General features: G+C 46.1%; 2 protein-coding genes across 4 annotated transcripts; one reads left to right on the plus strand and one right to left on the minus strand.

Annotated features, from left to right (window-relative positions):
* The first annotated feature begins 702 nt into the window (after positions 1 to 702).
* Positions 703 to 27,666, plus strand: LOC147608494 (uncharacterized). 3 transcript variants are annotated; one of them, XM_086789156.1, is made up of 6 exons: positions 703 to 1,297; positions 1,490 to 1,576; positions 25,354 to 25,533; positions 25,645 to 25,849; positions 27,088 to 27,189; positions 27,277 to 27,666. In XM_086789156.1, exons 1-6 carry the CDS (start codon positions 911 to 913, stop codon positions 27,294 to 27,296), a joined length of 981 nt encoding a protein of 326 aa, XP_086645282.1. In that variant the 5' UTR covers positions 703 to 910; the 3' UTR covers positions 27,297 to 27,666. The 3 variants fall into 3 exon arrangements, with proteins under 3 accessions (XP_086645282.1, XP_086645281.1, XP_086645283.1); XM_086789155.1 differs by having other exon boundaries at positions 27,088 to 27,666; XM_086789157.1 differs by having other exon boundaries at positions 1,162 to 1,297; positions 1,397 to 1,576; positions 27,088 to 27,666.
* LOC147608495 (uncharacterized) lies at positions 21,783 to 23,016 on the minus strand. Its single transcript, XM_086789179.1, has 2 exons — positions 22,718 to 23,016; positions 21,783 to 22,593 (listed from the first exon to the last, which is right to left on the minus strand). Exons 1-2 carry the CDS (start codon positions 22,883 to 22,885, stop codon positions 22,171 to 22,173), a joined length of 591 nt encoding a protein of 196 aa, XP_086645305.1. The 5' UTR covers positions 22,886 to 23,016; the 3' UTR covers positions 21,783 to 22,170.

Here is a 27,666-nt window from a genome sequence, read left to right on the forward strand (position 1 = left end):
CGTATCTTTTGCGCCTTGCATATCTAAGATGTCCCAAAAGGCTAAATTCTATTTATGCCCTCATATATATATATATATTTATGCCCTTATATATATATATATATATATATCCAGAGCGTTAACTAGGCGTGGCTAATAATAAGCAATGCAATTTTTGCCAAATTTTTCAAGCGTGTCCTAGTTACCTGTTTAGCGAGCAATGCGCAAGGGTTTTATTATGCTAAATGCACCTAAATGCTTTTAAATGCTGCTTAGTGCTGTTACATGCTATGGTTAAATCTTGTAACATGTCCTCTTGTAACACTGTTAAATGTTGTGCCTGGGGGTAGGCTTGATCCAAGATGGCCTCAAGAACGAGATAACACACCTGCAAGCAATTTGCAGAAAGCCTTAGCCCCTCTTTAGATTGAGAAAGCAAGGCAAGAAATCAAGGATGCATGCTCAGTGGAGCCATGTAAAAGAATTGACATTGAAGGAGGGGAGAGAAGAGAAGTCCACACATGCACAGACAGTGCCATCTAAGGAGGGTTCCGCTCCTATCGAAAGAATCCCTAGGAAAGCGTGTGCATCCCCCCCAAGCCCAAATGCAGTGCAAGGCAAGGAACCCTTTACTCCATCAACCCCAAAAAAGGGCCTAAAAAGCGGCTCAGTTCCATGGCACATGATGCCGTCAATGATGCGGGGCTAAGCACTCATCCCCCCCCCCCCCCCCCCCCCCCCAGGTTTAGAAGTGCCCCTAGAACCTCAAAATCCAGCAAAACATGAAGCTCAGCCTCAAGGCAACAGGGGCAACAAAGGGGATGTGTGGCCTTATGTGGGGGTATACTTTCCGGACAGAAGGCTTGTACGCCAATGCCGGGCATCCTTGACATGTCCAAAGAGGTTAACTTTTGAGCAATAAAGGACTCGCATGATGGACCACCTTAAAGAACACGGGTTGCATGTGTACCACCTTAAAGAACATGGGTTGCAAAAGATAGGTCGGCCTCCTAAGGGAAAGGATCAAGCAAATGGGAGGATGCTCCCAAATCTTGATAGTGAGGCTTGGCATAAGCAAGCCATCCATCGGTTTGGTGATAGAGAAAGGAAATTCGCATGCAACTTTAAGACATATCAAGCAAGGCACCACGCGAGAGCAGAACTCCTTTGGGAAGATGGTGGACATAAGGTTGGAAGCATGACAAAAGAAGATTTCATCACTGATTACATGAAGACGGTGACAGTTAGATACATGTCTAATAAGGCACACCATTTAGACCGCATACAGAGGCGTATCGATGAGAGTTATGAAAAACATGTAAGTCACTTTGTCTCTTGTTGCTCTTCATTTGAGCCTAATTAAGGGTCCTTTTAGTATTTGTGAAGATAAAACATGGCATTCACTTTCTTTCTGTAGAGTCAAACTCAGAGACTACTACCTTGGGTCTAGTTTGTCATGGAAGAGATTGAGGAACAAGAGTTCGAAGATGCTAATTCTTGCCACACACAGGACCATCCAGCATTGCAGAAGGAAGATGTGCAGGAGGATGAGTCTCTTCATTTCATGGCAGCTTTGAATGTTGGGCATACCAGTGAGGTACGCACATGCATGGCATACGTTCATCCTTGTCTCGTAATAATGGGGAAGAGATTGGTATATTCTGTACTAGGTAAAATGATCATTGATCTTTTGCTTGTTTATTAAGAGGAACACGAAAGCCCTGTAAGGATGTAGTTGTCAGAATATGTAGCGGAAATGATAACCAAACTTGGGTTGACAAGAGCAAGTAGAATGCAGAAAATAGACAGCACAAGAAACACAGAGAGATAGGTGTGTAAACTCTTCTCTATACACAAGATCCCGCAAATAACTGAATGAGAAAGTGGTGGGGGGGATGGGGCCTATTTATATGCCCCATGCATGTAGTCGGCCAGCGCTGGTGGCCCTCCACGACTGCATGAAGCAGTCGGCCAGCAGTAGATAACTCCACGACTGCATACAGCAAGTCGGCCAGCAGTAAAATACTCCACGCTTGCTGATGGGCAGTCGGCAAGCCACACGACTGCTGAATGGACAGTCGACCAGCCACCAAGAGCTCCTGCCAACATCTGGCATCCATCCACACCACCGAAAAATGGGAAAAAATACGGGGAGTGAGGAAAAATGATAAAACACCTCATAAGGGCGGGCACACCCACAACAAAGGCCTTGGTATATAAAAGTAGACAGGAGATGGCTTCTAACACCCCCTCTCAGTTCTTGGCTGTGAAATCAACCCAAGGGAGCTGGAGTGCCGCCTGAGCGTAGCTTGAGGTAGAGACTTCGTGAAGAGGTCCGCCGCATTGTCCTCCGTCGAACAATAAAGTAGCAAGATGTCACCGGCCAAGATCTTCTCACGTACAAAGTGATACTGTATCTCTATGTGCTTGGTCCGGGCATGGAAGACCGAGTTCCGAGGAATAGCTATACAACTCTGGTTATCGCACTGGATGACTGTGGGCTCCTTCTGTGTGGAAACCCAATCTCGCCTAGCAGCCTCCGCAGCCACACAACCTCACAAGCAGTACCACAAGCAGCCCGGTACTCTGCCTCTGTTGAAGAAAGGGCAATAGTTGGCTGCCTCTTGCTGCTCCAAGAAACTGCTCCTGAGCTGAGGGTAAAACTGTATCCTGAAGTAGATCTCCTCGTGTCTGGATCTCCTCCCCAATCTGAGTCACTCCAACCTTGGAGCCTGACTCCATCCCCTCCTGTGTAAAAGAGTCCTAGATCCTTCGTACTCTGCAGATACTGCAAGATCCGCAATCCTGCGTCCCAATGAGACTTCAATGGCGTTTTCATAAAAGAGCTCAACAGCCCCACGGAGAAGCTCAAGTCCAATCTGGTGTTCAGCAACCAGATCAATGAACCAACCAACTTCCGGTACTACGAGGTATCAATTGGCTCACAAGGATCAGTAACGGTTAACTTTGTGTTCGGGTCCATCGGCGAAGTAATAGGCTTGCAGTTCTCCATCCCAAAGGCCTCAAGCAACTCATGAACATACCGTTGCTGAGAGACGAAAAACACCCTCTGGGTCTGCCAGATCTCCAATCCCAAAAAGAAGTGGAGTAAGCCTAAGTCGGCTTCTTTGACAAGGCAGCCTTTGTCACTCTAATGTGCTCCACATGACCGCCAGTTAGAATGAGATCATCCACATAAAGGATGATAAGCGTGACCATGCCGCGTTCTCGAAAGAGATACAGGTTTGGATCTGCAACCGATCTCTGAAATCCAGTCCGAATAAAGAAGGAATCAATCTTTTGATTCCAAGCCCTGGGAGCCTGCTTAAGACCATACAAGGCCTTACGTAACCTGTAAACCATCCCTTCAGATCCTGGATCAATAAAGCCTGGAGGCTGCTCAACATACACCTCCTCCTGCAGGTCACCATTAAGGAACGCAGATTTTACATCCATTTGATACACGGGCCACCTCTGAGAAGAAGCAAGGGCAAGAACGGTCCGAATCGTGGATATCCGTGCTGTCGGTGCAAAGGTATCCTCGTAGTTGATGCTTGGCCGCTGAGCATAACCTTTAGCCACAAGTCTGGCTTTGTGTTTGTCCACCGACCCATCAGACGCATATTTGGTCTTAAAGACCCATTTGACACCAACGACTGAATGCTTCGATGGCCTCGGTACCAACTCCCAAGTGTTCTTCTTCTCGATGGCATCAAGTTCCACCTGCATGGCTCTCCTCCAAGTATCCTGAGAAAGGGCTTCCTTTACGGAAGTGGGCTCTTTGTCCCGCATAATACGAGACATCAAAGATTAAGCTTCAAGCTAATATAAAAGGTGATCTTGTCCACAAGCTCTCGCTACCCTCTCTCTTGTCTTGTTTATGCGTCCGCATGTGCATTCTCCCCAACAGTAGTTTCTAGCAGCAGCAGTAGAGTGGGCACACCTTGATTGGCTTACCTAGGGTGAGTGTGCTTGACAGCTTGAGCCAGAGTGGTGGTACCTTTGAAGGATTCAAACCAGCAGGTAAACTGTTAAACAGCTTCAATAGTAGCAGACCAGCTTCTGCAGTAGCAGTGAATTCTCCTCAGAGGGGGACTAGACTAGCAGCGACCGAGTTCTCCTTCAGCGGGAGACTAGACTAGCAGGAGCAGCTTCCCTTTTAGAGGGGGAGTTTCTTCAGATGGCACCCTATTTGGGAATTAGACCATCTAGCATCGGTAGCAGTGGAGTGGCATCTAGGATGGAGGCAGGCCACCCAGCAAACAGTAGATAGGTGGCACCCTTTGGGAGTTAGGCCATCAGCAGTAGAAAGATGGCACCCATATGGGAGTCATGCCATCTAGGATAGGGAGCAGTGGAGTGGCATCTAAGATGGAGACAAGCCACTCCGTAGTAGCAGCAGCAACAACAGGATGGCATCCAGGATGGAGGCAGGCCATCCAGCAGTAGCATCTGTGGCATCCATGATGGAGGCATGCCACAAAGCAACACCAATGGGGTTCCTTTCAAGACTCAGTAGCAGCAACACTAGCAGCATCTGTACGAGCATCATCAGCAGCTGTAGATGTCCTTCAAACCTTTCTATGATGGAGATGTCAAAATATGCAGCGGAAATGATAACCAAACTTGGGTTGACAAGAGCAAGTAGAGTGCAGAAAATAGACAGCACAAGAAACACAGAGAAATAGGTGTGTAAACTCTTCTCTATACACAAGATCCCGCAAATAACTGAATGAATAAGTGGTGGGGGGCATGGGGCCTATTTATATGCCCCATGCATGCAGTCGGCCAGCGCTAGTGGCTCTCCACGACTGCATGAAGCAGTCGGCCAGCAGTAGAAAGCTCCACGACTGCATAAAGCAAGTCGGCCAGTAGAAGAAAACTCCACGCTTGCTGAATAGGCAGTCGGCCAGCCACACGACTGCTGAATGGACAGTCGGCCAGCCACCAAAAGCTCCTGCCAACATTTGGCATCCATCCACACCACCGAAAAATGGGGAAAAAATACGGGGAGTGAGGAAAAATGATAAAACACCCATACAGGGCGGGCACACCCACAACAGAGGCCCTGGTGTATAAAAATAGACAGGAGATGACTTCTAACACCCCCTCTCAGCTCCTAGGTGTGAAATCAACCCAAGGGAGCTGGAGTGCCGCCTGAGCGTAGCCTGAGGTAGAGACTTCGTGAAGAGGTCCGCCGCATTGTCCTCCATCGAACAATAAAGTAGCAAGATATCACCAGCCAAGATCTTCTCACGTACAAAGTGATACTGTATCTCTATGTGCTTGGTCGGGGCATGGAAGACCGGGTTCCGAGCAATAGTTATAAACTCTGGTTATCGCACTGGATGACTGTGGGCTCCTTCTGTGGAAACCCAATCTCGCCTAGCAGCCTCCGCAGCCACACAACCTCACAAGCAGCACCACAAGCAGCCCGGTACTCTGCCTCTGTCGAAGAGAGGGCAATAGTTGGCTGCCTCTTGCTGCTCCAAGAAACTGCTCCTGAGCCGAGGGTAAAACTGTATCCTGAAGTAGATCTCCTCGTGTCTGGATCTCCTCCCCAATCTGAGTCACTCCAACCTTGGAGCCTGACTCCATCCCCTCTGTCAAATTCCCACGGATCTCCTCGTGATCGATCTTGGTTCAAAACTCGAATCCTGCAACAAACGAACAAACAAACAAGCAAGGGGGTGCAGGCCTGACTCACCTCCCAACCATGAAAGCCGTGGGCAAGCCCACAGTCTTGGCTGTCCCCACCGAGCCACGAGCTGAGCTAACTAGGATGACGTACCGACCAATCTCCTCCTCGCGACGTCCCATACCACCACGAAGCTGCCCTCACGGGCCTCGAGACTGCTGCCGACCTCGGCTGCGTGAAGCAGGTGCACGTTTGTACTAGATCCAGGCTCCAAGACCATAGAGCTCTCACAAACTCGCGAGACTCTCTATATCCCAATAACTAACCTTGGCCACCCTTTTATAGGCTCTTGGCCGGTCATCAGGCGTCCACACTTGGGCGCCCGCCCGTCCATACTTGGGTGCCCGCCCGTTAGTATTTCCCTAACTCAGCTCGTCAATCAGCCTGCCTAGTTCCAAGCTTCCCCAAGCCTCGAAACTAGTCTTGCGTGCGTGTAGCACACGGTAGATACACACTGTGCACATGACATACTCCCCTTCCTCTAAGAGCTCACTCCTGAGCTCACTAAAAAGCCAGGGTAATCTCTCTGAAGAGTAGTCAACGTCTCCCATGTAGCGTCCTCCTCAACATGATCAAGTCTCGGAATCTTTCGGAACTCGCAAATACACCATCGTTCCTTCAGAGAACTCTCTGGGTGAACGATGTCTATTAGAATAAAACCTGTCTCGGTCTTGAGCATTTCTAATAGATTCCTTCGCAACTTGTAACATTTCCTGCATATCTTGCAAAAAATTACGTGCTGCATCATGCTGAAGTCCTGAGAATCCTACTGTAACAGGTGATCTAGGTTGAAAACCATACATAAGCATGAAAGGACTAAACCTTGTACTGGTATGCTTAGTACTGTTATATGCAAATTCTAACACAGGAAGATAATCCTCCCATGAACTCTGTCTTTTGGATACATATGCTCGAAGCATATCCGCCGAAATTTGATTCACTCTTTCAGTCTGGCCATCAGATTGAGGATGATCAGAGGAACTCAAATTCAAAGTTGTTTCCAACTTCTCAAAAACAAGTTTCCAAAAATCACTCGTAAACTTGTCCCTATCACTGACTATGTCCTGCGGTAACCCGTATAGTCTAAACAATTGCTCGATAAACTGCCGAGCTGATTGCGTAGCTGTAATAGTCTTCCGGGTTGATAAAAATCTAGCCATTTTTGTCAAGCGATCTACCACAACCCAAATAGAATCCTGGCCTTGATGTGTTCTTGGTAATCCGGTAATAAAATCCATGGAAATACTTTCCTATTTATTACCTGGGATTTGCAAAGGATGCAACAACCCAGCCTGTCGAAAGCGTTCAGCTTTATTTGCCTGACAAATTTGACACTTGAGAACATAATCTTCTACATACCCTTTCATCTTCGGCCAATAAAAAGTGTGTTTCACTAACGATAGTGTCCTGTGTACCCCAGGGTGTCCAGCAGAAGGGGCGTCGTGACACTCCTTAAGAATCTTGGACCTAATGTTCGGGATTTGTGGTACACAAATTTTGTCATTACGGAATAGTAAACCATTCCGAATCATCCACCACTGGCCTCCTGCAGCCTGAATGGTAGACTGCTGAGTCATCGAGTCTTGGTCAATCAATGAGCTCCCGTCGTGGATCTTCTGCCAAAATGGACCAAAATAATTATCAGTCCTACAAAGCCCTCTCAATGACTGAAATAAGTCAGTAGAAATCTCGGTGAACGACAAAGTATTCACCTCTCTAATCCGACTAAGCGCATTTGCAAAACTATTCATGGACCCTTTCCGATAACGGATCTCAAAATCAAAATCTTGCATTAACTCTGCCCAACGAGCTTTCCTGCCTCTCGCATCACACACATACTTGATTGATTGATGATCAGTCAATACCACAAACTTGGAGCCATATAAATAATATCTCCAAACCTTGAGAACATGAATCACAGCATAAAGCTCCTTCTCAAGGGTTGGCCAACGAGATTGAGTGTCGTCTAGCTTTTTACTTTCAAAAGCAACCGATCTACCATCTTGAAATAAAGCAGCCCCGATAGCATAGTCATTGGCATCAGTTTCAAGAACATAAGGCCGACTAGGATCAAGCAATGCTAAGATAGGTGCTTTCTTGACTTTATCTTTCAAAAGTCTGAAGGCCATGTCCAAGTCGTTATTCCAAGTGATAGGCTGATTTGACTTACGTCCACGACCTTTCAATAAGTCGGTCATCGGTAGTGTGAGCTGAGAGTACTTCTGGATAGATTTCCGAAGAAAAACAACAAAACCGAGAAAAGAACGAAGTTGTTTCACTGTTCGTGGTATAGGCCAGTTCAAAACCTTCTGAACTCGGTCATAGTAAATGCTCAATCCATCTCTAGTGATCTTGTGTCTCAAGTAAATTATGTCGGTCATAAAGAAGTCACATTTACTCAACTTAGCATATAGTCGATTCTGTCTTAAAATAGATAAGACAATCGTGAGGTGTCTGACATGATCCTCAAGAGTACGACTATATATCAAAATATCATCTAGGAACACCACCACAAATTTCCCCAAATGTTCATGAAAAAGATCGTTCATCATTTGCTGGAAAGTGGCTGGAGCATTGGTTAACCCAAAAGGTAATATGAGAAACTCGTAATGGCTATACCTAGTCCGAAAGGCGGTTCTTTCGACATGCCTTTCATGAATATGTATCTGGTGATAGCCAGTACGTAAATCTATCTTCGTGAAATATTTCGCTCTTGCTAACCGGTCAATTAGGTCATCTGAATTAGAAAGAGGATAACGGTTCTTAATGGTCAGCTTGTTCAATCTCTTGTAATCTATACACATTCTTCAGGTATTGTCCTTCTGCACCCCAAGGTGATTTACTTGGATGGATCTGGCCCATCCTCAAATAATCTTCGAGTTGTTTAGCCAACTCATCTTCCTTAGCTTGGCTCATCCTATAAGGTGGAATACTGACAGGATGAGCACCAGGAATCAATTCAATACGATGATCTACTGCCCGTTCAGGTGGTAAACCCGATGGCAGTTCCTTAGGAAATACGTCTTGAAATGAATCAAGTATCTTCTATAATTCTTTGCTTTCAAACACACTTAATTCATTTACATCCAAAGAAGGGATGAGAAAGGAAGAAAGTGAAATCAATATACAATGGAAAGCAGTATACAAAGAAGAATCCATTATATTTCCAAAATCAATTGTATTTACAAGAGGTCCCTGAGAGGGATGAATACAATCACCTAAAATACTATACTTATGCTGAAAAGAAAAAATATGACTAGACCAATCTATCTGGACGTCAAGAGTCTTAAACCACTCAATCCCTAATAACAAGTCTACATTTTCCAGATGCATACCATAGCATTCCAGAGTGTCTTTGTAGTCCTGAATCTGGATTGGAAGCATCTCCACCTTGCGATCCCAAACTTGCCTTCCCGCAGGTAGGCGTACCTCATAGGTATGGTCGCTGAGTTCATATCAAGACTCAATTTCTGCACAAGTTTGTAGTTAACAAAATTATGCGAACTACCAGGGTCTAAAAGAATTTGAATTTTATGGCCATTCACTTCTCCATAAACTCGGAGAAGATCATGCAAGCCAAATACCTTAGAATTGAACAAACAATCAGAACAAGTATTAGGGCGAGAAAGTACAGTAATTGACGTACCTCAAAGACAACTGGTTAGCTGTCTTTGGCTTGGGTCCTGCGTTTGACTTGGTACCCTTTTGCTTCGGGCACTCGTTACGCATGTGTCCTTTTTCTTCGCAGATAAAACAACGTCCTTCCTTCTTGAGCTTCAAAGCCCTAAGGAGTCGTTTCTTCTTCGCTGGTGTCGAACTTGAACTCTTCGAAGGTTGGTCCGAAGACTTTCTCTCTGTCGTGTTAGCCATAGGTGCGGAGAACTTTCTTTTATGCTTGTTCCCCTGCTCGGTAACGGGTTTCGACTTGGAAGAGACCATCGTATCATCATAGATACGAGCTGAATGAATGGCCTCGTCCAAAGTTTTACATTTGTTATTTTTAACCTGTAATCGGTACGAGTTTGGCAAACCAGCTACGAAAACCCCCAAAAGAGTAGTGGGATCCATCTTTGTAGCTTTCATCTGCAAGTCACGAAACTTCTGGAGGTAGACCTCATAAGTGAGGTCATAAGTGAGGTGCTGCGAGGTCATGGTCAAAGCTGAAAACCGGGCAACAACATCATAATCATTCTCTTTCTTGAGGAATTCTTTCTTGAAGACGTCTTCAAATTGTGCCCAAGTCGTTGGCTTAGGGTTGAGTTCCTTCCACCAAAGCAAAGCTTTGCCGGACAGGAAACCTGCTGCTAATTGGATCTTCTTTCCATTATCATATGGATGAAACTGAAAGTGAACTTGCCACTTATGTAGCCAAGTGTCCACGATCTCCTTGGTGCGCTGCTTTTGCTCGCCCCCGAACGGTTCCGGAGTAATGTTGGGGCCTAAAGCTGAAGCCAAGGTATCCATACCCGAGAAAGTAGAGAGGGTAGTGGTCAATAGAGCGATGGAGTTCTGCAAACCTTGCATCTGGGCTGCGATTTATGCCTGACGTTCCGTCGAAGAAGCTTCGAGAGCTACTTTGAACTCTTGGAAATCTGATTTTGACACAAAATCATCAAAAAGATCGGCATCGGTACCTTCCGTAGCCGGCAAGCCTTCGCGTTTCACGAGGGGCTCCAACTCCGATTCTTGGGTCGACATCGGAAAGAGGGTACGTGGAGAGAAAATTCGATCTTTGCACAATGAAAGTGCGAGTGAACTCGAGAGCTTGAGAGCTTGAAAACTTGAGAACTTGAGAGATGTGTGGCAAGAAGCCCACTTGAGGGGGTTTATAAAGGTTTCCCAAAAAAACTAAAAGCCCCCAAAAGCTAACTTTGGCTTTTGCCCTTGCTTTTGTGTTTTTTTTTTCTTGAATATATATATATATATATATATATATATATATATATATATATATATATATATGGATATATATATATTCCAAGTTCTAAAAATAAATAAATAAACACTCTTAAACCTTGGAGAGGGGATGACTTTTAAACCTTTAAAAAAAAAAAAATTTAACTCCCAAAAAAAACGAAAGCACTAAAAAAAAGTGGCTTTCCTTGTTTTTTTTTTCTCCTGGAACAGCCATCGGTTGGAGATGCCGTCTACCTTGTTGACGTCGCTGGAGATGCTGTCGTCGCCTGCGTCATCCCCGCATAGACCTGGCCAGGGGGGCCACGTGGGCATGGGCGCCGGCCGTACTTGGCCTGGGCTGGCTACGCAAGCCTGGCCTGGCCTGGTGCTGGGCCGGCCTGGGGTGGCTGCGCAAGCCGCCTGGCTGCCTACAGGCCTAGGCCGCCTGGTTACGCACCTGCCCGCCTGCCACGTGAACAAAACTCGGCCAGCAAACCCACTCGCCAGCGAGTATGCGATCCAGCACTTCTCTCGCTCTCTCGCTCTCGTGCGCCAAAAAGCAACGAAAAGCAAACATGCTTTTTTTCTTTTCTCTCTCTCTACAGTACATGCGACTGCACAACAAAACATGCCTCTTCTTTGCAAAGCAATCAACCCTACTTAGACTACCACCTCCCATCAACATGGGTTTCTTTGATGAAGGAAAACACATACTATTCTGAAATCTGCAGTATGCACAGAAAAAACAGCAAGCTTTTTTAACACATACCTTTCTTCAACCTCATCTTCTTTACCTACCGACTTGCTCGTTCACGAGGTATGCTCTGATACCACTTGCAAATCCCCACGGATCTCCTCGTGATCGATCTTGGTTCGAAACTCGAATCCTGCAACATACGAACAAACAAACAAGCAAGGGGGTGCAGGCCTGACTCACCTCCCAACCATGACAGCCGTGGGCAAGCCCACAGTCTTGGCTGTCCCCACCGAGCCACGAGCTGAGCTAACTAGGATGACGTACTGACCAATCTCCTCCTCGCGACGTCCCATACCGCCACGAAGCTGCCCTCGCGGGCCTCGAGACTGCTGCCGGCCTCGGCTGCGTAAAGCAGGTGCACGTCTGCACTAGATCCAGGCTCCAAGACCATAGAGCTTTCACAAACTCGCGAGACTCTCTATATCCCAATAACTAACCTTGGCCACCTTTTTATAGGCTCTTGGCCGGTCATTGGGCGTCCACACTTGGGCGCCCGCCCATCCATACTTGGGTGTCCGCCCGTTAGTATTTCCCTAACTCAGCTCGTCAATCAGCCTGCCTAGTTCCAAGCTTCCCCAAGCCTCAAAACTAGTCTTGCGTGCGTGTAGCACACGGTAGATACACACTGTGCACATGACACCCTCCTGTGTAAAAGAGTCCTAGATCCTTCGTACTCTGCAGATACCGCAAGATCCGCAATCCTGCGTCCCAATGAGACTTCAATGGCGTCTGCATGAAAGACGCAACAGCCCCACAGAGAAGCTCAAGTCCAATCTGGTGTTCAGCAACCAAATCAATGAACCAACCAACTTCCGGTACTGCGAGGCATTAACTGGCTCACAAGGATCAGTAACGGTTAACTTTGTGTTCGGGTCCATCGGCGAAGTAATAGGCTTGCAGTTCTCCATCCCAAAGGCCTCAAGCAACTCATGAACGTACCGCTGCTAAGAGACGAAAAACCCCCTCTGGGTCTGCCAGATCTCCAATCCCAAAAAGAAGTGGAGTAAGCCTAAGTCGGTCATCTCAAACTCCTTTGACAAGGCAGCCTTCGTCACTCCAATGTGCTCCGCATGACCGCCAGTGAGAATGAGATCATCCACATAAAGGATGATAATCGTGACCATGCCGCGTTCCCGAAAGGGATACAGGTTCGGATCTGCAACCGATCTCTGAAATCAAGTCCGAACAAAGAAGGAATCAATCTTCTGATTCCAAGCCCTGGGAGCTTGCTTAAGACCATACATGGCCTTACGTAACCTGTAAACCATCCCTTCAGATCCTGGAACAATAAAGCCTGGAGGCTACTCAACATACACCTCCTCCTGCAGGTCACCATTAAGGAACGCAAATTTTACATCCATTTGATACACGGGCCACCTCTGAGAAGAAGCAAGGGCAAGAACGGTCCGAATCGTGGACATCCGTGCTGTCGGTGCAAAGGTATCCTCGTAGTTGATGCCTGGCCCCGCTGAGCATAACCTTTAGCCACAAGTCTTGCTTTGTGTTTGTCCACCGACCCATCAGATGCATATTTGGTCTTAAAGACCCATTTGACACCAATGACTGACCGCTTCGATGGCCTTGGAACCAACTCCCAAGTGTTGTTCTTCTCGATGGCATCAAGTTCCACCTGCATGGCTTTCCTCCAAGTATCTTGTGAAAGGGCTTCTTTGACAGAAGTGGGCTCCTTGTCCCGCATAATACGAGACATCAAAACATAGTTTACCTTACCTGAAGAAGCTCCGTTGTATTGCTTTTATCTCGGACTCTGTGTGATCTTCGAGGGCCGTCCTCTGTGGTCCACTCGGAGGGTAACTCCGTGACACCTGACTCCCGAAGGGTGTCTAACAACCAGACCACAGGAGGCTCTACTCCAGCTGGGCTCAACCTCCTGTAGTGACTGAGGTTGATCAACTGAAATGATGGTTTGGGAATCATCATCAGACTCCTTTGGATCTCCAAGAAGTGGCGGCTCCTCCGACAGTGGATACTGGAACATGCTCGTCAAAGACCACATCCCGGCTGACAACAATCTTGTTCCTGTCTGGATCATACAATCTGTATCCCTTGGAAAGAGAATTATACCCCACAAATACAAGCTTGCGGGACTTGGAGTCAAGCTTCCCCCTCTCCTTCTTCGGAATATGTACATATGCGTCACTCCCAAAGACACGGAAGTGCGAGACATCAGGTTTCCTGCCAAAGTATGCATCAAATGGAGTCATATGGGGTACTGAAGTCGTCGGAGATCTGTTGAGGGTATGGACAGCCGTTGCCACAGCCTCTCCCCAAAGTGGACGAGGAAGATCACGATGCTCCAGCATGGTCCTCGCCATCTCCACCACAGTCCTGTTCTTGCGTTCGACAACTCCATTCTCCGAAGGCGATCCTGTATTGGCCAGTTCCCTTTTGATGCCATGATCTGCACAAAATCTGAGAAATACAGTCGAGGAGAATTCACCTCCTTTATCAGCCCTGAGAGTCTTGACTTGAAATCCAGACTCTTTCTCCACCATCACGTGCCAATCCTTGAACCGTGCAAAAGCTTGGTCCTTCTGGGAAAGAAAGTAGACCCACGTGAATTTGGTACAATCATCAACAAGCAGCATAAAGTAGAGAGATCCTCCCAAAGATGGTGTTTGCTGAGGTCCACACAAGTCAGTGTGAATCAACTCCAATGGTTTCGAAGCCCACCTGGAAGCCTGCTTCGGAAAGGATTCCTTGTGCTGCTTACCACGTATGCAAGAACTACAACGCCCTTGCCTACTACCAACATGTCAAATCCCCACGGATCTCCTCGTGATCGATCTTGGTTCGAGACTCGAAACCTGCAAACAAACGAACAAACAAACAACAAGGGGGTGCAGGCTTGACTCACCTCCCAACCATGACAGCCGTGGGCGAGCCCACAGTCTTGGCTGTCCCCACCGAGCCACGAGCTGAGCTAACTAGGATGACGTACCGACCAATCTCCTCCTCGCGATGTCCCATACCGCCACGAAGTTGCCCTCGCGGGCCTCGAGACTGCTGCCGGCCTCGGCTGCGTAAAGCAGGTGCACGTTTGCACTAGATCCAGGCTCCAAGACCATAGAGCTCTCACAAACTCGCGAGACTCTCTATATCCCAATAACTAACCTTGGCCACCCTTTTATAGGCTCTTGGCCGGTCATCGGGCGTCCACACTTGGGCGCCCGCCCGTCCATACTTGGGTGCCCGCCCGTTAGTATATCCCTAACTCAGCTCGTCAATCAGCCTGCCTAGCTCCAAGCTTTCCCAAGCCTCGAAAAACTAGTCTTGCGTGCGTGTAGCACACGGTAGATACACACTGTGCACATGACATACTCCCCTTCCTCTAAGAGCTCACTCCTGAGCTCACTAAAAAGCCAGGGTAATCTCTCTGAAGAGTAGTCAATGTCTCCCATGTAGCGTCCTCCTCAACACGATCCTTCCACTTGATCTTGTATTCCGTGATAAGCGTATTACGCAATCTTCGTTCACGAAATCCAAGAATCTTTTCAGGTTCGTGCGGAACAAATGTCATGTCCTCGACATCTATAATTTCTTGAGGAGTAACTAACTAATCTGCTCCACCCAGTACTTCCTTAAGTCTACTGACATGAAATACAGGATGAACTTTCACATGAGAAGGCAAATCCAATTCATATGCAACTGAACCAATCCGTCGTGTAACACGAAATGGTCCACAGTATCTAGGGGATAATTTCGGAGATCTACCTGTCCGTAAAGTCTCGAAATCTTTCGGAACTCGCAAATACACCATCGTTCCTTCAAAGAATTCTCTGGGTGAACGATGTCTATTAGAATAAACCTGTCTCGGTCTTGAGCATTTCTAATAGATTTCTTTGCAACTTGTAACATTTCCTGCATATCTTGCAAAAAATTACGTGCTGCATCATGCTGAAGTCCTGAGAATCCTACTGTAAGAGGTTATCTAGGTTGAAAACCATACATAAGCATGAAAGGACTAAACCCTGTACTCGTATGCTTAGTACTGTTATATGCAAATTCTAACATAGGAAGATAATCCTCCCATGAACTCTGTCTTTTGGATACATATGCTCGAAGCATATTCTCCAAAATCTGATTCAGGTGTCGCATGGCATGAGATGTGCAAGGGTACCGATTGAGGTGTCACACTATACGAGGGTACCGATTGAGGTGTTGTATGGATGGTGGATTGAGCGGTGGAGTGAAAATGGAGATCATTTTGCTAGATCATGTATTAGAATTTCATAAATCATTTATAGCCTTTCATGTGTCTAGGTTATTTTATGTGCGAGTGTGTACAAGGTTATTTCATGTGTAAAGGCCTATTTTTTATATTTGGGCAAAGGTTTTGATATGTACAAACCTTAGGAACCTTGATATGGTTATTAATAGGTAAAGCAAAGCCCAAAAGTGGGAAAAGCAAGCCCAAAATTAGATGCACCACTATTATTAGCTCCTTGGGCTATTTTTATTGAATACAATTCTCTAAATACTCAAGTCGTGGAAGTGGGAGCTACACCTTTGAGGGGGGAGAGCAGGTGGAAGAGGCCAATTCAGAGGCATGGGAAGTCAAAGAGGTCGTGGAAATTGGCAAAGGCTTTCAGTCTGGCCATCAGATTGAGGATGATCTGAGGAACTCAAATTCAAAGTTGTTTCCAACTTCTCAAAAACAAGTTTCCAAAAATCACTCGTAAACTTGTCCCTATCACTGACTATGTCCTGCGGTAACCCGTATAGTCTAAACAATTGCTCGATAAACTGCCGAGCTGATTGCGTAGCTGTAATAGTCTTCCGGGTTGAAAAAATCTAGCCATTTTTGTCAAGCGATCTACCACAACCCAAATAGAATCCTGGTCTTGATGTGTTCTTGGTAATCCGGTAATAAAATCCATGGAAATACTTTCCTATTTATTACCTGGGATTTGCAAAGGATGCAACAACCCAGCCTGTCGAAAGCGTTCAGCTTTATTTGCCTGACAAATTTGACACTTGAGAACATAATCTTCTACATACCCTTTCATCTTCGGCCAATAAAAAGTGTGTTTCACTAACGATAGTGTCCTGTGTACCCCAGGGTGTCCAGCAGAAGGGGCGTCGTGACACTCCTTAAGAATCTTGGACCTAATGTCCGGGATTTGTGGTACACAAATTTTGTCATTACGGAATAGTAAACCATTCCGAATCATCCACTGGCCTCCTGCAGCCTGAATGGTAGACTGCTGAGTCATCGAGTCTTGGTCAATCAATGAGCTCCCGTCGTGGATCTTCTGCCAAAATGGACCAAAATAATTATCAGTCCTACAAAGCCCTCTCAATGACTGAAATAAGTCAGTAGAAATCTCGGTGAACGACAAAGTATTCACCTCTCTAATCTGACTAAGCGCATCTGCAAAACTATTCATGGACCCTTTCCGATAACGGATCTCAAAATCAAAATCTTGCATTAACTCTGCCCAACGAGCTTTCCTGCCTCTCAAATCATCCGCATCACACACATACTTGATTGACTGATGATCAGTCAATACCACAAACTTGGAGCCATATAAATAATGTCTCCAAACCTTGAGAGCATGAATCACAGCATAAAGCTCCTTCTCAAGGGTTGGCCAACGAGATTGAGTGTCGTCTAGCTTTTTACTTTCAAAAGCAACCAGTCTACCATCTTGAAACAAAGCAGCCCCGATAGCATAGTCATTGGCATCAGTTTCAAGAACATAAGGCCGACTAGGATCGGGTAATGCTAAGATAGGTGCTTCCTTGACTTTATCTTTCAAAAGTCTGAAGGCCATATCCAAATCGTTATTCCAAATGATAGGCTGATTTGACTTACGTCCACGACCTTTCAATAAGTCGGTCATCGGTAGTGTGAGCTGAGAGTACTCCCGTACAAATTTTCGAAGAAAAACAACAAAACCGAGAAAAGAACGAAGTTGTTTCACTGTTCGCGGTATAGGCCAGTCCAAAACCTTCTGAACTCGGTCATAGTCAATGCTCAATCCATCTCTAGTGATCTTGTGTCCCAAGTAAATGATGTCGGTCATAAAGAACTCACATTTACTTAACTTAGCATATAGTCGATTCTGTCTTAAAATAGATAAGACAATCGTGAGGTGTCTGACATGATCCTCAAGAGTACGACTATAAATCAAAATATCATCCAAGAACACCACCACAAATTTTCCCAAATGTTCACGAAAAAGATCGTTCATCATTGTGGCTGGAGCATTGGTTAACCCAAAAGGTAATACGAGAAACTCGTAATGGCCATACCTAGTCCGAAAGGCGGTTCTTTCGACATGCCTTTCATGAATACGTATCTGGTGATAGCCAGTACTACATCTATCTTCGTAAAATATTTCGCTCCTGCTAACCGGTCAATCAAGTCATCTGATCTAGGGAGAGGATAACGGTTCTTAATGGTCAGCTTGTTCAATCTCTTGTAATCTATACACATTCTCCAGGTATTGTCCTTCTTTCTCCTTAGCAACAAAGGTGCACCCCAAGGTGATTTACTTAGACGGATCTGGCCCATCCTCAAATAATCTTCGAGTTGTTTAGCCAACTCATCTTCCTCGGCTTGGCTCATCCTATAAGGTGGAATACTGACAGGATGAGCACCAGGGATCAAGTCAATACGATGATCTACTGCCCGTTCAGGTGGTAAACCCGATGGCAGTTCCTTAAGAAATACATCTTGAAACGAATTAAGTATCTTCTGTAATTCTTTGCTTTCAAACACACTTAATTCATTCACAGCCATGGAAGGGATGAGAAAAGAAGAAAGTGGAATCAATACACAATGGAAAGCTGTATACAAAGAAGAATCCATTATATTTCCAAAATCAATTGTATTTACAAGAGGTCCCTGAGAGGGATGAATACAATCACCTAAAATACTATACTTGGTGTCCCTATGCTGAAAAGAAAAAATATGACTAGACCAATCTATCTGGACGTCAAGAGTCTTAAACCACTCAATCCCTAATAACAAGTCTACATTTTCCAGATGCATAACATAGCATTCCAGAGTGTCTTTGTAGTCCTGAATCTGGATTGGAAGCATCTCCACCTTGCGATCCCAAACTTGCCTTCCCGCAGGTAGGGGTACCTCATAGGTATGGTCGCTGAGTTCATATCAAGACTCAATTTCTGCACAAGTTTGTAGTTAACAAACTTATGCGAACTGCCAGGGTCTAAAAGAATGTGATTTTATGGCCATTCACTTCTCCATAAACTCGGAGAAGATCATGCAAGCCAAATACTTTAGAATTGAACAGACAACCAGAACAAGTACTAGGGCGAGAAAGTACAGTAATTGACGTACTTGTCAAAGACAACTGGTTAGCTGCCTTTGGCTTGGGTCCTGCGTTTGTCTTGGTACCCTTTTGCTTTGGGCACTCGTTACGCATGTGTCCTTTTTCTTCGCAAATAAAACAACGTCCTTCCTTCTTGAGCTTTAAGGCCCTAAGGAGTCGTTTCTTCTTCGCTGGTGTCGAACTGGAACTCTTCGAAGGTTGGTCCGAAGACTTTCCTTCTGTCGTGTTAGCCATAGGTGCGGAGAACTTTCTTTTATGCTTGTTCCCCTGCTCGGTAAGACCATCGTATCATCATAGATACGGGCTGAATGAATGGCCTCGTCCAATGTTTTACATTTGTTATTTTTAACCTGTAATTGGTACGAGTCTGGTAAACTAGCTACGAAAAACCCCAAAAGAGTAGTGGGATCCATCTTTGTAGCTTTCATCTGCAAGTCACGAAACTTCTGGAGGTAGACCTCATAAGTGAGGTGCTGCGAGGTCATGGTCAAAGCTGAAAACCGGGCAACAACATCATAGTCATCCTCTTTCTTGAGGAATTCTTTCTTGAAAACGTCTTCGAATTGTGCCCAAGTCGTTGGCTTAGGGTTGAGTTCCTTCCACCAAAGCAAGGCTTTGCCGGACAGGAAACCTGCTGCTAACTGGATCCTCTTTCCGTCATCATATGGATGAAACTGAAAGTGAACTTGCCACTTATGTAGCCACGTGTCCACGATCTCCTTGGTTCGCTGCTTTTGCTCGCCCCCGAACGGTTCCGGAGTAATGTTGGGGCCTAAAGCTGAAGCCAAGGTATCCATACCCGAGAAAGTAGAGAGGGTAGTGGTCAATAGAGCGATGGAGTTCTGCAAAGCTTGCATCTGGGCTGCGATTTGTGCCTGATGTTCCGTCGAAGAAGCTTCGAGAGCTACTTTGAACTCTTGGAAATCTGATTTTGACACAAAATCGTCAAAAAGATCGGCATCGGTACCTTCCGTAGCCGGCAAGCCTTCGCGTTCCACGAGGGGCTCCAACTCTGATTCTTGGGTCGACATCGTGAAGAGGGTACGCGGAGAGAAAATTCGATCTTTGCACAAGGAAAGTGCAAGGGATCTTGAGAGCTTGAGAGCTTGAGAACTTGAGAGATGTGTGGCAAGAAGCCCACTTAAGGGGTTTATAAAGGTTTCCCAAAAGCTATCTTTGGCTTTTGTCTTTGCTTTTGTGTTTTTTTTAAATTATATATATATATATATGGATATATATATATATATATATATATATATATATATATATATATATATATATATATATATATATATATATATTCAATTTTCTTAAAAAAATAAAACACGTTTAACCTTGGGGGGGGGGGGGGGGGGTTAATCTCAAAAAAGTAGACTTAAAAAAAAACGAAAGCCAGCCTAAAACGGCGAAGGCTTTCCTCGTTTTTTTTTCCTCTTCCCTGCAGGATTAACATTGGCGATTGAAGCTGCCGGCGCATGCTTTCCTTCCGGCGGATGCTGTCGTCAACTGAAACCGACGCCTGAAGTACTGTCGGTGCCTGTGTCAGCGCCTGCGTGGGCCTGGGTATCACAGCAGTGTGGCCCTGGGCAGCCTGCGTGGGCTTGCCGGCCTGGCCTGGGCGCCTGCCCGCCTGGCCTAGGCGCTGCCTGGGCTGGCTACGCAGCCTGGCCTGGGCGTTGCCTGGCTGGCTACGCAGGCCTGGCCACAAGGCCACGTGGCCTGGGCGCCGGCCTGGCCTGGCTGCTTGGCCGCCTGCTTGGCTAGCCTTAGGCGCCTTCAGCCGCCGGTAGCCACCGCCTGCAAACTTGCCAACGCACAAACCCGCCAGCCCCGCCAGTGCCTCCGTCTCACAACCGCTCTCTCTCTCTTGCGCCAAAAAGCAACGTGCAACGTGCTTTTTCTGTTTCTCTCCTTGCAGTTCATGCGTATGACTGCACAAACAACTCTCCTCTTCCTTGCAAAGCAACGACCCTACGTAGACTACCACCTCCCATCAACATGGGTCTCTTTGATGAAGAAAAAACACATGCTATTCTGAAAACAGCAGTATGTACAGAAAAAACAGCAAGCTTTTTAACACATACCTTTCTTCGACCTCATCTTCTCTACCTACCGACTTGCTCGTTCACGAGGTATGCTCTGGTACCACTGTCAAATCCCCACGGATCTCCTCGTGATCGATCTTGGTTCGAGACTCGAAACCTGCAAACAAACGAACAAACAAACAACAAGGGGGTGCAGGCTTGACTCACCTCCCAACCATGACAGCCGTGGGCGAGCCCACAGTCTTGGCTGTCCCCACCGAGCCACGAGCTGAGCTAACTAGGATGACGTACCGACCAATCTCCTCCTCGCGACGTCCCATACCGCCACGAAGCTGCCCTCGCGGGCCTTGAGACTGCTACCGGCCTCGGCTGCGTAAAGCAGGTGCACGTCTGCACTAGATCCAGGCTCCAAGACCATAGAGCTCTCACAAACTCACGAGACTCTCTATATCCCAATAACTAACCTTGGCCACCCTTTCATAGGCTCTTGGCCGGTCATCGGGCATCCACACTTGGGCGCCCGCCCGTCCATACTTGGGTGCCCGCCCGTTAGTATATCACTAACTCAGCTCGTCAATCAGCCTGCCTAGCTCCAAGCTTTCCCAAGCCTCGAAACTAGTCTTGCGTGCGTGTAGCACACGGTAGATACACACTGTGCACATGACACAACATCTAGCAAGCCAACCACCATCTGGTCTCGGAAAGCTCGCCTCAATGCATCTACATTTAAGTGGCCAAAACGAAAGTGCCACAAATCTCCGACCTGAGAACCTGTCAACGAGGAGAGTGCAGAGAACTTGTAGATACCATTCTCCACACCGCCTTCCCAAACAACCTGGCCAGTCTCACGGTCCCGTAGAGCAACTGAATGCTCCTCAAATTCCACCCGAAACCAGTCTTGCATACTTCATGCATTGACAGAAGATGAAAACCCAGAGCAGGGACATAAAGAACACGGAAAGCATGCTTGCCCCCCTTGCCGTCGGGAATAATCTCCATCCGGCCCTCACTATGTATCGGAATAGTGGAGTTCAAGGTTGATGTGTACATACTGTACGTTGTATATATGTACGTACTGTACGGTGTTCCGTACAGTAAAATTTTTTATGTACGTAAAAATACGTACCATTGGCAAACAATAGGACATTCAACACCTTTCTACATTTAAGGTACATAAAAGTTTGAAACATTCAAGAATCAAAATAAACCAATTCGCATGTAGTATGTACTAATTTCAAAACACACATCATATACTTGACACAATGGCTGTCAAGACAAAATAGACGTAGAAAGGCTCATACTAGAGCATACAAATAACAAATGTCTGATGTCTACCTAAAAGGCTCATACTAGAGCATACAAATAACAAATCATAAATGTCTGATGTCAAGAGTCAAGACTCAAAAGTAAAAAACACTAAGCAATAACAAAGAGTCTCGACTCGACTCTCGAGACTCTACTCTCTGAATCTCAAAACTCCTCATCGGATGAGGATGATGACACTCCTGAAGAGAGCAAGTCCCCATCTGTCAGGACGTTGCCCTCTTCATCATACTTTGGCTCTGCCATCATACTCTGCTGTCCTGGATCATCATCCTCCGTAGGCTGAATGAGAGGAACAGTCTCATTTGCCCGTCTCCGAGGAGTACGGACAGGAAGCTTTCCTCGCCGAATGGTCTCTCGTCGTGAAACTTCTGGACCTGCATCTCGCCCGACTAATGGGAGACTGAGAACTCGCGCACGTGACCTCGTCACACGTCGATCCACACTCTCCAGCTCTCTGTGCAGCATGCGAATAATCTCCTCCTGATCGTTTCTCACAAGCTGCTGCTGCTGCTGCTCAGTCTCCTCTGCACTCCCCTCCGAGACCAACTTCAATTTTGATGGATCTGTCTGTTAAAAAACAAAATGCAATTCAGTGTTCACATTATTAACAGCGTAGAAAGTAGTAATTAGTAATTACAAATATTCGCTTGTAATATGTATAAACGCTAGCCCAAAGTTTCAACTTTCTAACCTGCTTGGGTGTCCCCAAAGCGTGGTAATCTCGCACAAGCTTCATATTTGCTCGGCAGTAGACTAATCTCTCTAGCTGTGCAGTGCTGAGTCGATTACGGATCTTCGTGTGAATTAGCGAATAAGCGCTCCAATTGCGCTCGCATCCACCAGCAGAGCAATCCTGCATGTCACATGTGCATTGTGACGTGTCAATGGTGACAAATTACAATGGACATTGGACATGGTCATAGACAATAGACATTGGACAATGAACCATGGTCCCAGGTCCATAACACATGTATGGAAAATGTAAAGATAGAAAACTTTAGCTGTGAGAGGACACGTAAAGCGATACGAGTGAGCTTTGGAAGACCTTGTCTTCCATAACTCTGCCACCATGTAAGAGAGAACTTCGTTGCCTCCGGCAGTTGTCGCCAATAAAGATCCAACCTGACTGCCGTTTCACATCCAGAAAGAAGTCACGGGATGGAGTCATGTGCCTGGAAGCACCACTGTCAAGAATCCATTCCCGCGTATCCTTCGCGGTGAAGCCAATTGTCTCCTCGCTCGAAGATGATGAAGCGTCGGAGTCCATCATCTCTAAGTACACAAATGCCGGAGTCTTTGCAGCTGAGGCTGAGGAATCAGCACTCTTCCTTGTCCGCTTAGGGCACTTCCTCCAATAGTGGCCTTTCTCGCCACAATCATTGCAGAATCTTTCGGCCTTAAGCTTCTCTCGTTCTGAGTCAGGCTTCTTCTCAGGAGACTTCTCCAAGGAAGCCTTCCCTTTGCCCTTGTTATTCCGGCCTTTCGACCGTTGGCTAGTTAAGGCCTCGGAACTGCCGCTGTGAGGAGGGTTCGTGAAACGTTCCTCCTGGTCCAAGACCATTGGCACAAGCTCCTCCCAGGTAATGTTGCTAAGCCTGCCACTCGTAATCAACGATGAATAGAAAGCAGAATACTGAGCAGGCAAGTGGGACAGCAAAGTGATGGCCATGTCTGTAGATGATCTCTTTCCCAGCTTGTAGGACTTCCTGTTGAAGGGCCTGCAGCTTGTTAATGTGTTCCCGCATCGTCGAGGACTTTGCAGGGTTCATAACCCGCATCTGCACTTCCAAGGAGATCCGTTTCATGGGTGATACCCTGTTATAAAGAGAAGCCAAGTGCTCCCATATGCCTCTCGCCAGCGTCATGTGCTTTACATGATTGATCACTTGTGGTGTGCAGTTGAGGAAAATAAATGACCAGACCCTGGTGTTGACACGATCCCACATGTGTGCCTGTGCCTCTCGGTCCTTCCTCATCGACAGTAACTCCCCTTCCTCTGCTTCCGGCCGTGGAACCCCGATGATGATGAAATCAGCAAGGTCATATGACTCCAGCACAGACTCCATCATGACCTTCCAGATGCCGTAGTTGGACCTGTCCAACTGACGGTCCACTGGGAACGTGGGGAGAGTCGGAATCTTCACATGCTTCTCAGCCATCTCTAGTAAATCTGCCAATCGCGGGGAGTAAACTGAAAGGGTGGGTGGGTGGGAAAAAAAATCTGTAAAACCTGCAAGTGGCTGTCCAGCACCTTAGCCCGCCTTTCTCTTGCACCTTCTCTTCCCAAACCGTCCAAAACAGTCCACCAATCAGCAACCTAACGATCCCCCTCTTGCTCAGAAAACTCCCAAGATCTATCACGAGCCTAGGGCTTTGATACCATGTCAGAATATGCAGCGGAAATGATAACCAAACTTGGGTTGACAAGAGCAAGTAGAATGCAGAAAATAGACAGCACAAGAAACACAGAGAGATAGGTGTGTAAACTCTTCTCTATACACAAGATCCCGCAAATAACTGAATGAGAAAGTGGTGGGGGGCATGGGGCCTATTTATATGCCCCATGCATGACGCTTGCTGATGGGCAGTCGGCCAGCCACACGACTGCTGAATGGACAGTCGACCAGCCACCAAGAGCTCCTGCCAACATCTGGCATCCATCCACACCACCGAAAAATGGGAAAAACTAGGGAAAAAATACGGGGAGTGAGGAAAAATGATAAAACACCTCATAAGGGCGGGCACACCCACAACAAAGGCCCTGGTGTATAAAAGTAGACAGGAGATGACTTTCCCATCAAGCAGGCATGCAGAAGGGCTAATATCAGCAAGCCCATTTGCATACGAGCGTTGACCAGATCCTGCATGGATGGCATCACTCATTATGTGTTTCATATTTCAAATGGACGCGTGGATGCACAACATACGGGAAATACTCATGTGGAAACGGGGGGTTCCATTGCTCAGTGTAGGTAACAAGGACCCAAAATTTGCATGGTGGCTTATGGATTTCTTGCTTTTTTGGTTGCTAAGGTAGTTTGCTTTATTGATGTGGTTTTCTTGTTTGCCCCTGCTTACTTCATCTAGGTATCTATGTAACATTACTTCTTGGGCTAATTTATGTCCTTTGTGATTTGGGAGCAAATGGGAGGATGCTCCCAAATCCTGATAGTGAGGCTTGGCATAAGCAAGCCATCCATCAGTTTGGTGATAAAGAAAGGAAATTTGCATGCAACTTTAAGACATATCAAGCAAGGCACCACGTGAGAGCGAGGGCCCTTTAAGTATTTGTGAAGATAAACCATGGCATTCACTTTCTTTGTGTAGAGTCAAACTCGGAGACTACCGCCTTGGGTCCAGCTTGTCATGAAAGAGATTGAAGAAGAAGAGTTCGAGGATGTTGATTCTCACCGCACACAGGACCATCCACCATTGCAGAAGGAAGATGTGCAAGAGGATGAGGCTCTTCATTTCATGGCAGCTTTGAATGTTGGGCATGCCAGTGAGGTACGCACATGCATGGCATACTTTTATCCTTGTCTCGTAATGATGGGGAAGAGATTGGTATATTCTGTGTTAAGTGAAGTGATCATTGACCTTTTGCTTGTTTATTAATAGGAACATGAAAGCCCTGTAAGGATGAAGTTGCCCATCAAGCGGGCATGCAGAGGGGCTAATATCAGCATGCCCATTTGCATACCAGCGTCGACCGGATCCTATGTGGATGAAAGCACTCATTATGTGTTTCGAGTTTCAAATGGACGCATGGATGCACAACATACGAGAAATACCCATGTGGAAACAGGGGGTTCAATTGCTCAGTGTAGGTAACAGGGACCCTAAATTTGCATGGTGGCTTATGGATTTTTGGCTTTTTTGGTTGCTAAGGTAGTTTGCTTTATTGCTGTGGTTTTCTTGTTTGCCCCTGCTTACTTCATCTAAGGTCTACTCCATCTAGGTATATATGTAACATTACTTCTTGATTTATGTATGTTGACATTTGGAATGTTCGTGGATTACAAGTGTGCCCTAGTTTATGTTTGTTCCCATGTTACTTCTTACATGTTGAATGTGGAAAATTGCACATTTTGGGAATGGTTTACAAGATTGTCCTTCTTTGTGTTTATTCCCATGTTTACTTCTTGGCCTCAGATTAGAGTCCAATGTGTGCATTGAGTTCAGGTCTTTGAGGTCTACTCTTGTTGCTGAAATAAACACCCAATTTGTGAGAGAAATCTTGGATGATGAGGCATCTACAAGGACTGTCAATCTTTTTGGATTGTACGTATAGTGTGTCTACTTCTCTTCCAATGCACTAGGGTTTCCAATCCTCAAGACTCCAATCCAATAGGTGGGTTTACATGTGTGGGCTTTTGTAGGTAGATGGATAATATTTTGTCGGTAGATGTACTCGAGAAGGTTACATTTGTGGACTCCCTTTGGTACAATGTGGTGACCAATGCTGGACTAAAGAGTGGAAAATCTAAATCATTGATAAATTTCTTTGCTAGAGTTGACGTTGGCGAGCTTGTGTTTAGCTTCTTACCAGTTCTTTACAGGTGCAAAAGTAGGCCAAGTACAATGCTTATTTCTAGTTTAGTTCTTTTGTAATTTACTGCCCCTGAATCTGAAATCTAAATGCTGCAGGAGCCATTAGAGCATGTTTGTGCTCTTAGTATGAATAAGCACCAAAAAAAATTGGTTTGCCTAGAAAGAAGAATTACCTAATTTACTACCACTCCGCGGGCGTGATTGACCCGCGTGATTGTATGCTGACAGTTCAAAGGTGCGACATGTGTGGCTAGCTTCTTCTTTTTAATACATTCTTGCACGTAAGGTGGGTTATGAGCTCACTCTCCTATTCAATCACAGCTCTTGGGACATTACCAAAGTTTGCAAGTGATTCATCTATTAGTTATGCATTGGCAGCTATGTCTATAGAGTTGGATTCAAGCATCTTCAGGTCAAGAACATATTCACTGACATTAAGCAAGCACAGGTTAGTTTAGAGCTGAAATTTTGGTGATTGCAATAACTGAAATTTTGTCGCTCATTGTGTAGGTTCCTCAACAGCCCAATGGCGTGGATTGTGGCAACTACGTCATGGCCTGCATACAACACCTCATTGCTGGTGGACTACAAGACAAGATGACAAAGACCTCAGTAAGGTTGTTGGTGCATGTCCTCCTTTACTTGCCCTGGAGGTGGCTTGGGCAAGGCTAAGTTTGCTTTGCCTTTTGTCATTTGTAGCTCACGTAGGCTTGGTTTGATCATGGGGACGTGGAAAGACTAAAAGGAGAGTTACACGCATGGTGCATGGAGACACTATCACAGCAACGAAGAGTGGGAGCCAAGTGCATGGATAGCATGCCGTGTTGATGAGCCTAGTGAATCTATGTAGGGTGTAGCCAAAATACGGTGGCTGCATTTTTTGATGCCCAAATCCCCTTTTGCCTAAATCAAGAAGCCTTGAATTTATGCATGTTGTAGCCAAACATTTTATGGCTGCATTTTTTGATGCAACGATACCTTTTTGAACTGAGAAGTCACTTGCCCCATATTGCAGTCATGGGATGTTGGGTGTATTTTTGTTGGACTTACAAAGGAATACCAAACAAACATTAATTCATCCCAATGATC

Source organism: Cibotium barometz, chromosome 53 (genome assembly GCF_041138505.1).
Source record: "Cibotium barometz isolate CiBa-2024 chromosome 53, ASM4113850v1, whole genome shotgun sequence".
In the NCBI taxonomy this organism is placed as follows: Eukaryota; Viridiplantae; Streptophyta; class Polypodiopsida; order Cyatheales; family Cibotiaceae; genus Cibotium; species Cibotium barometz.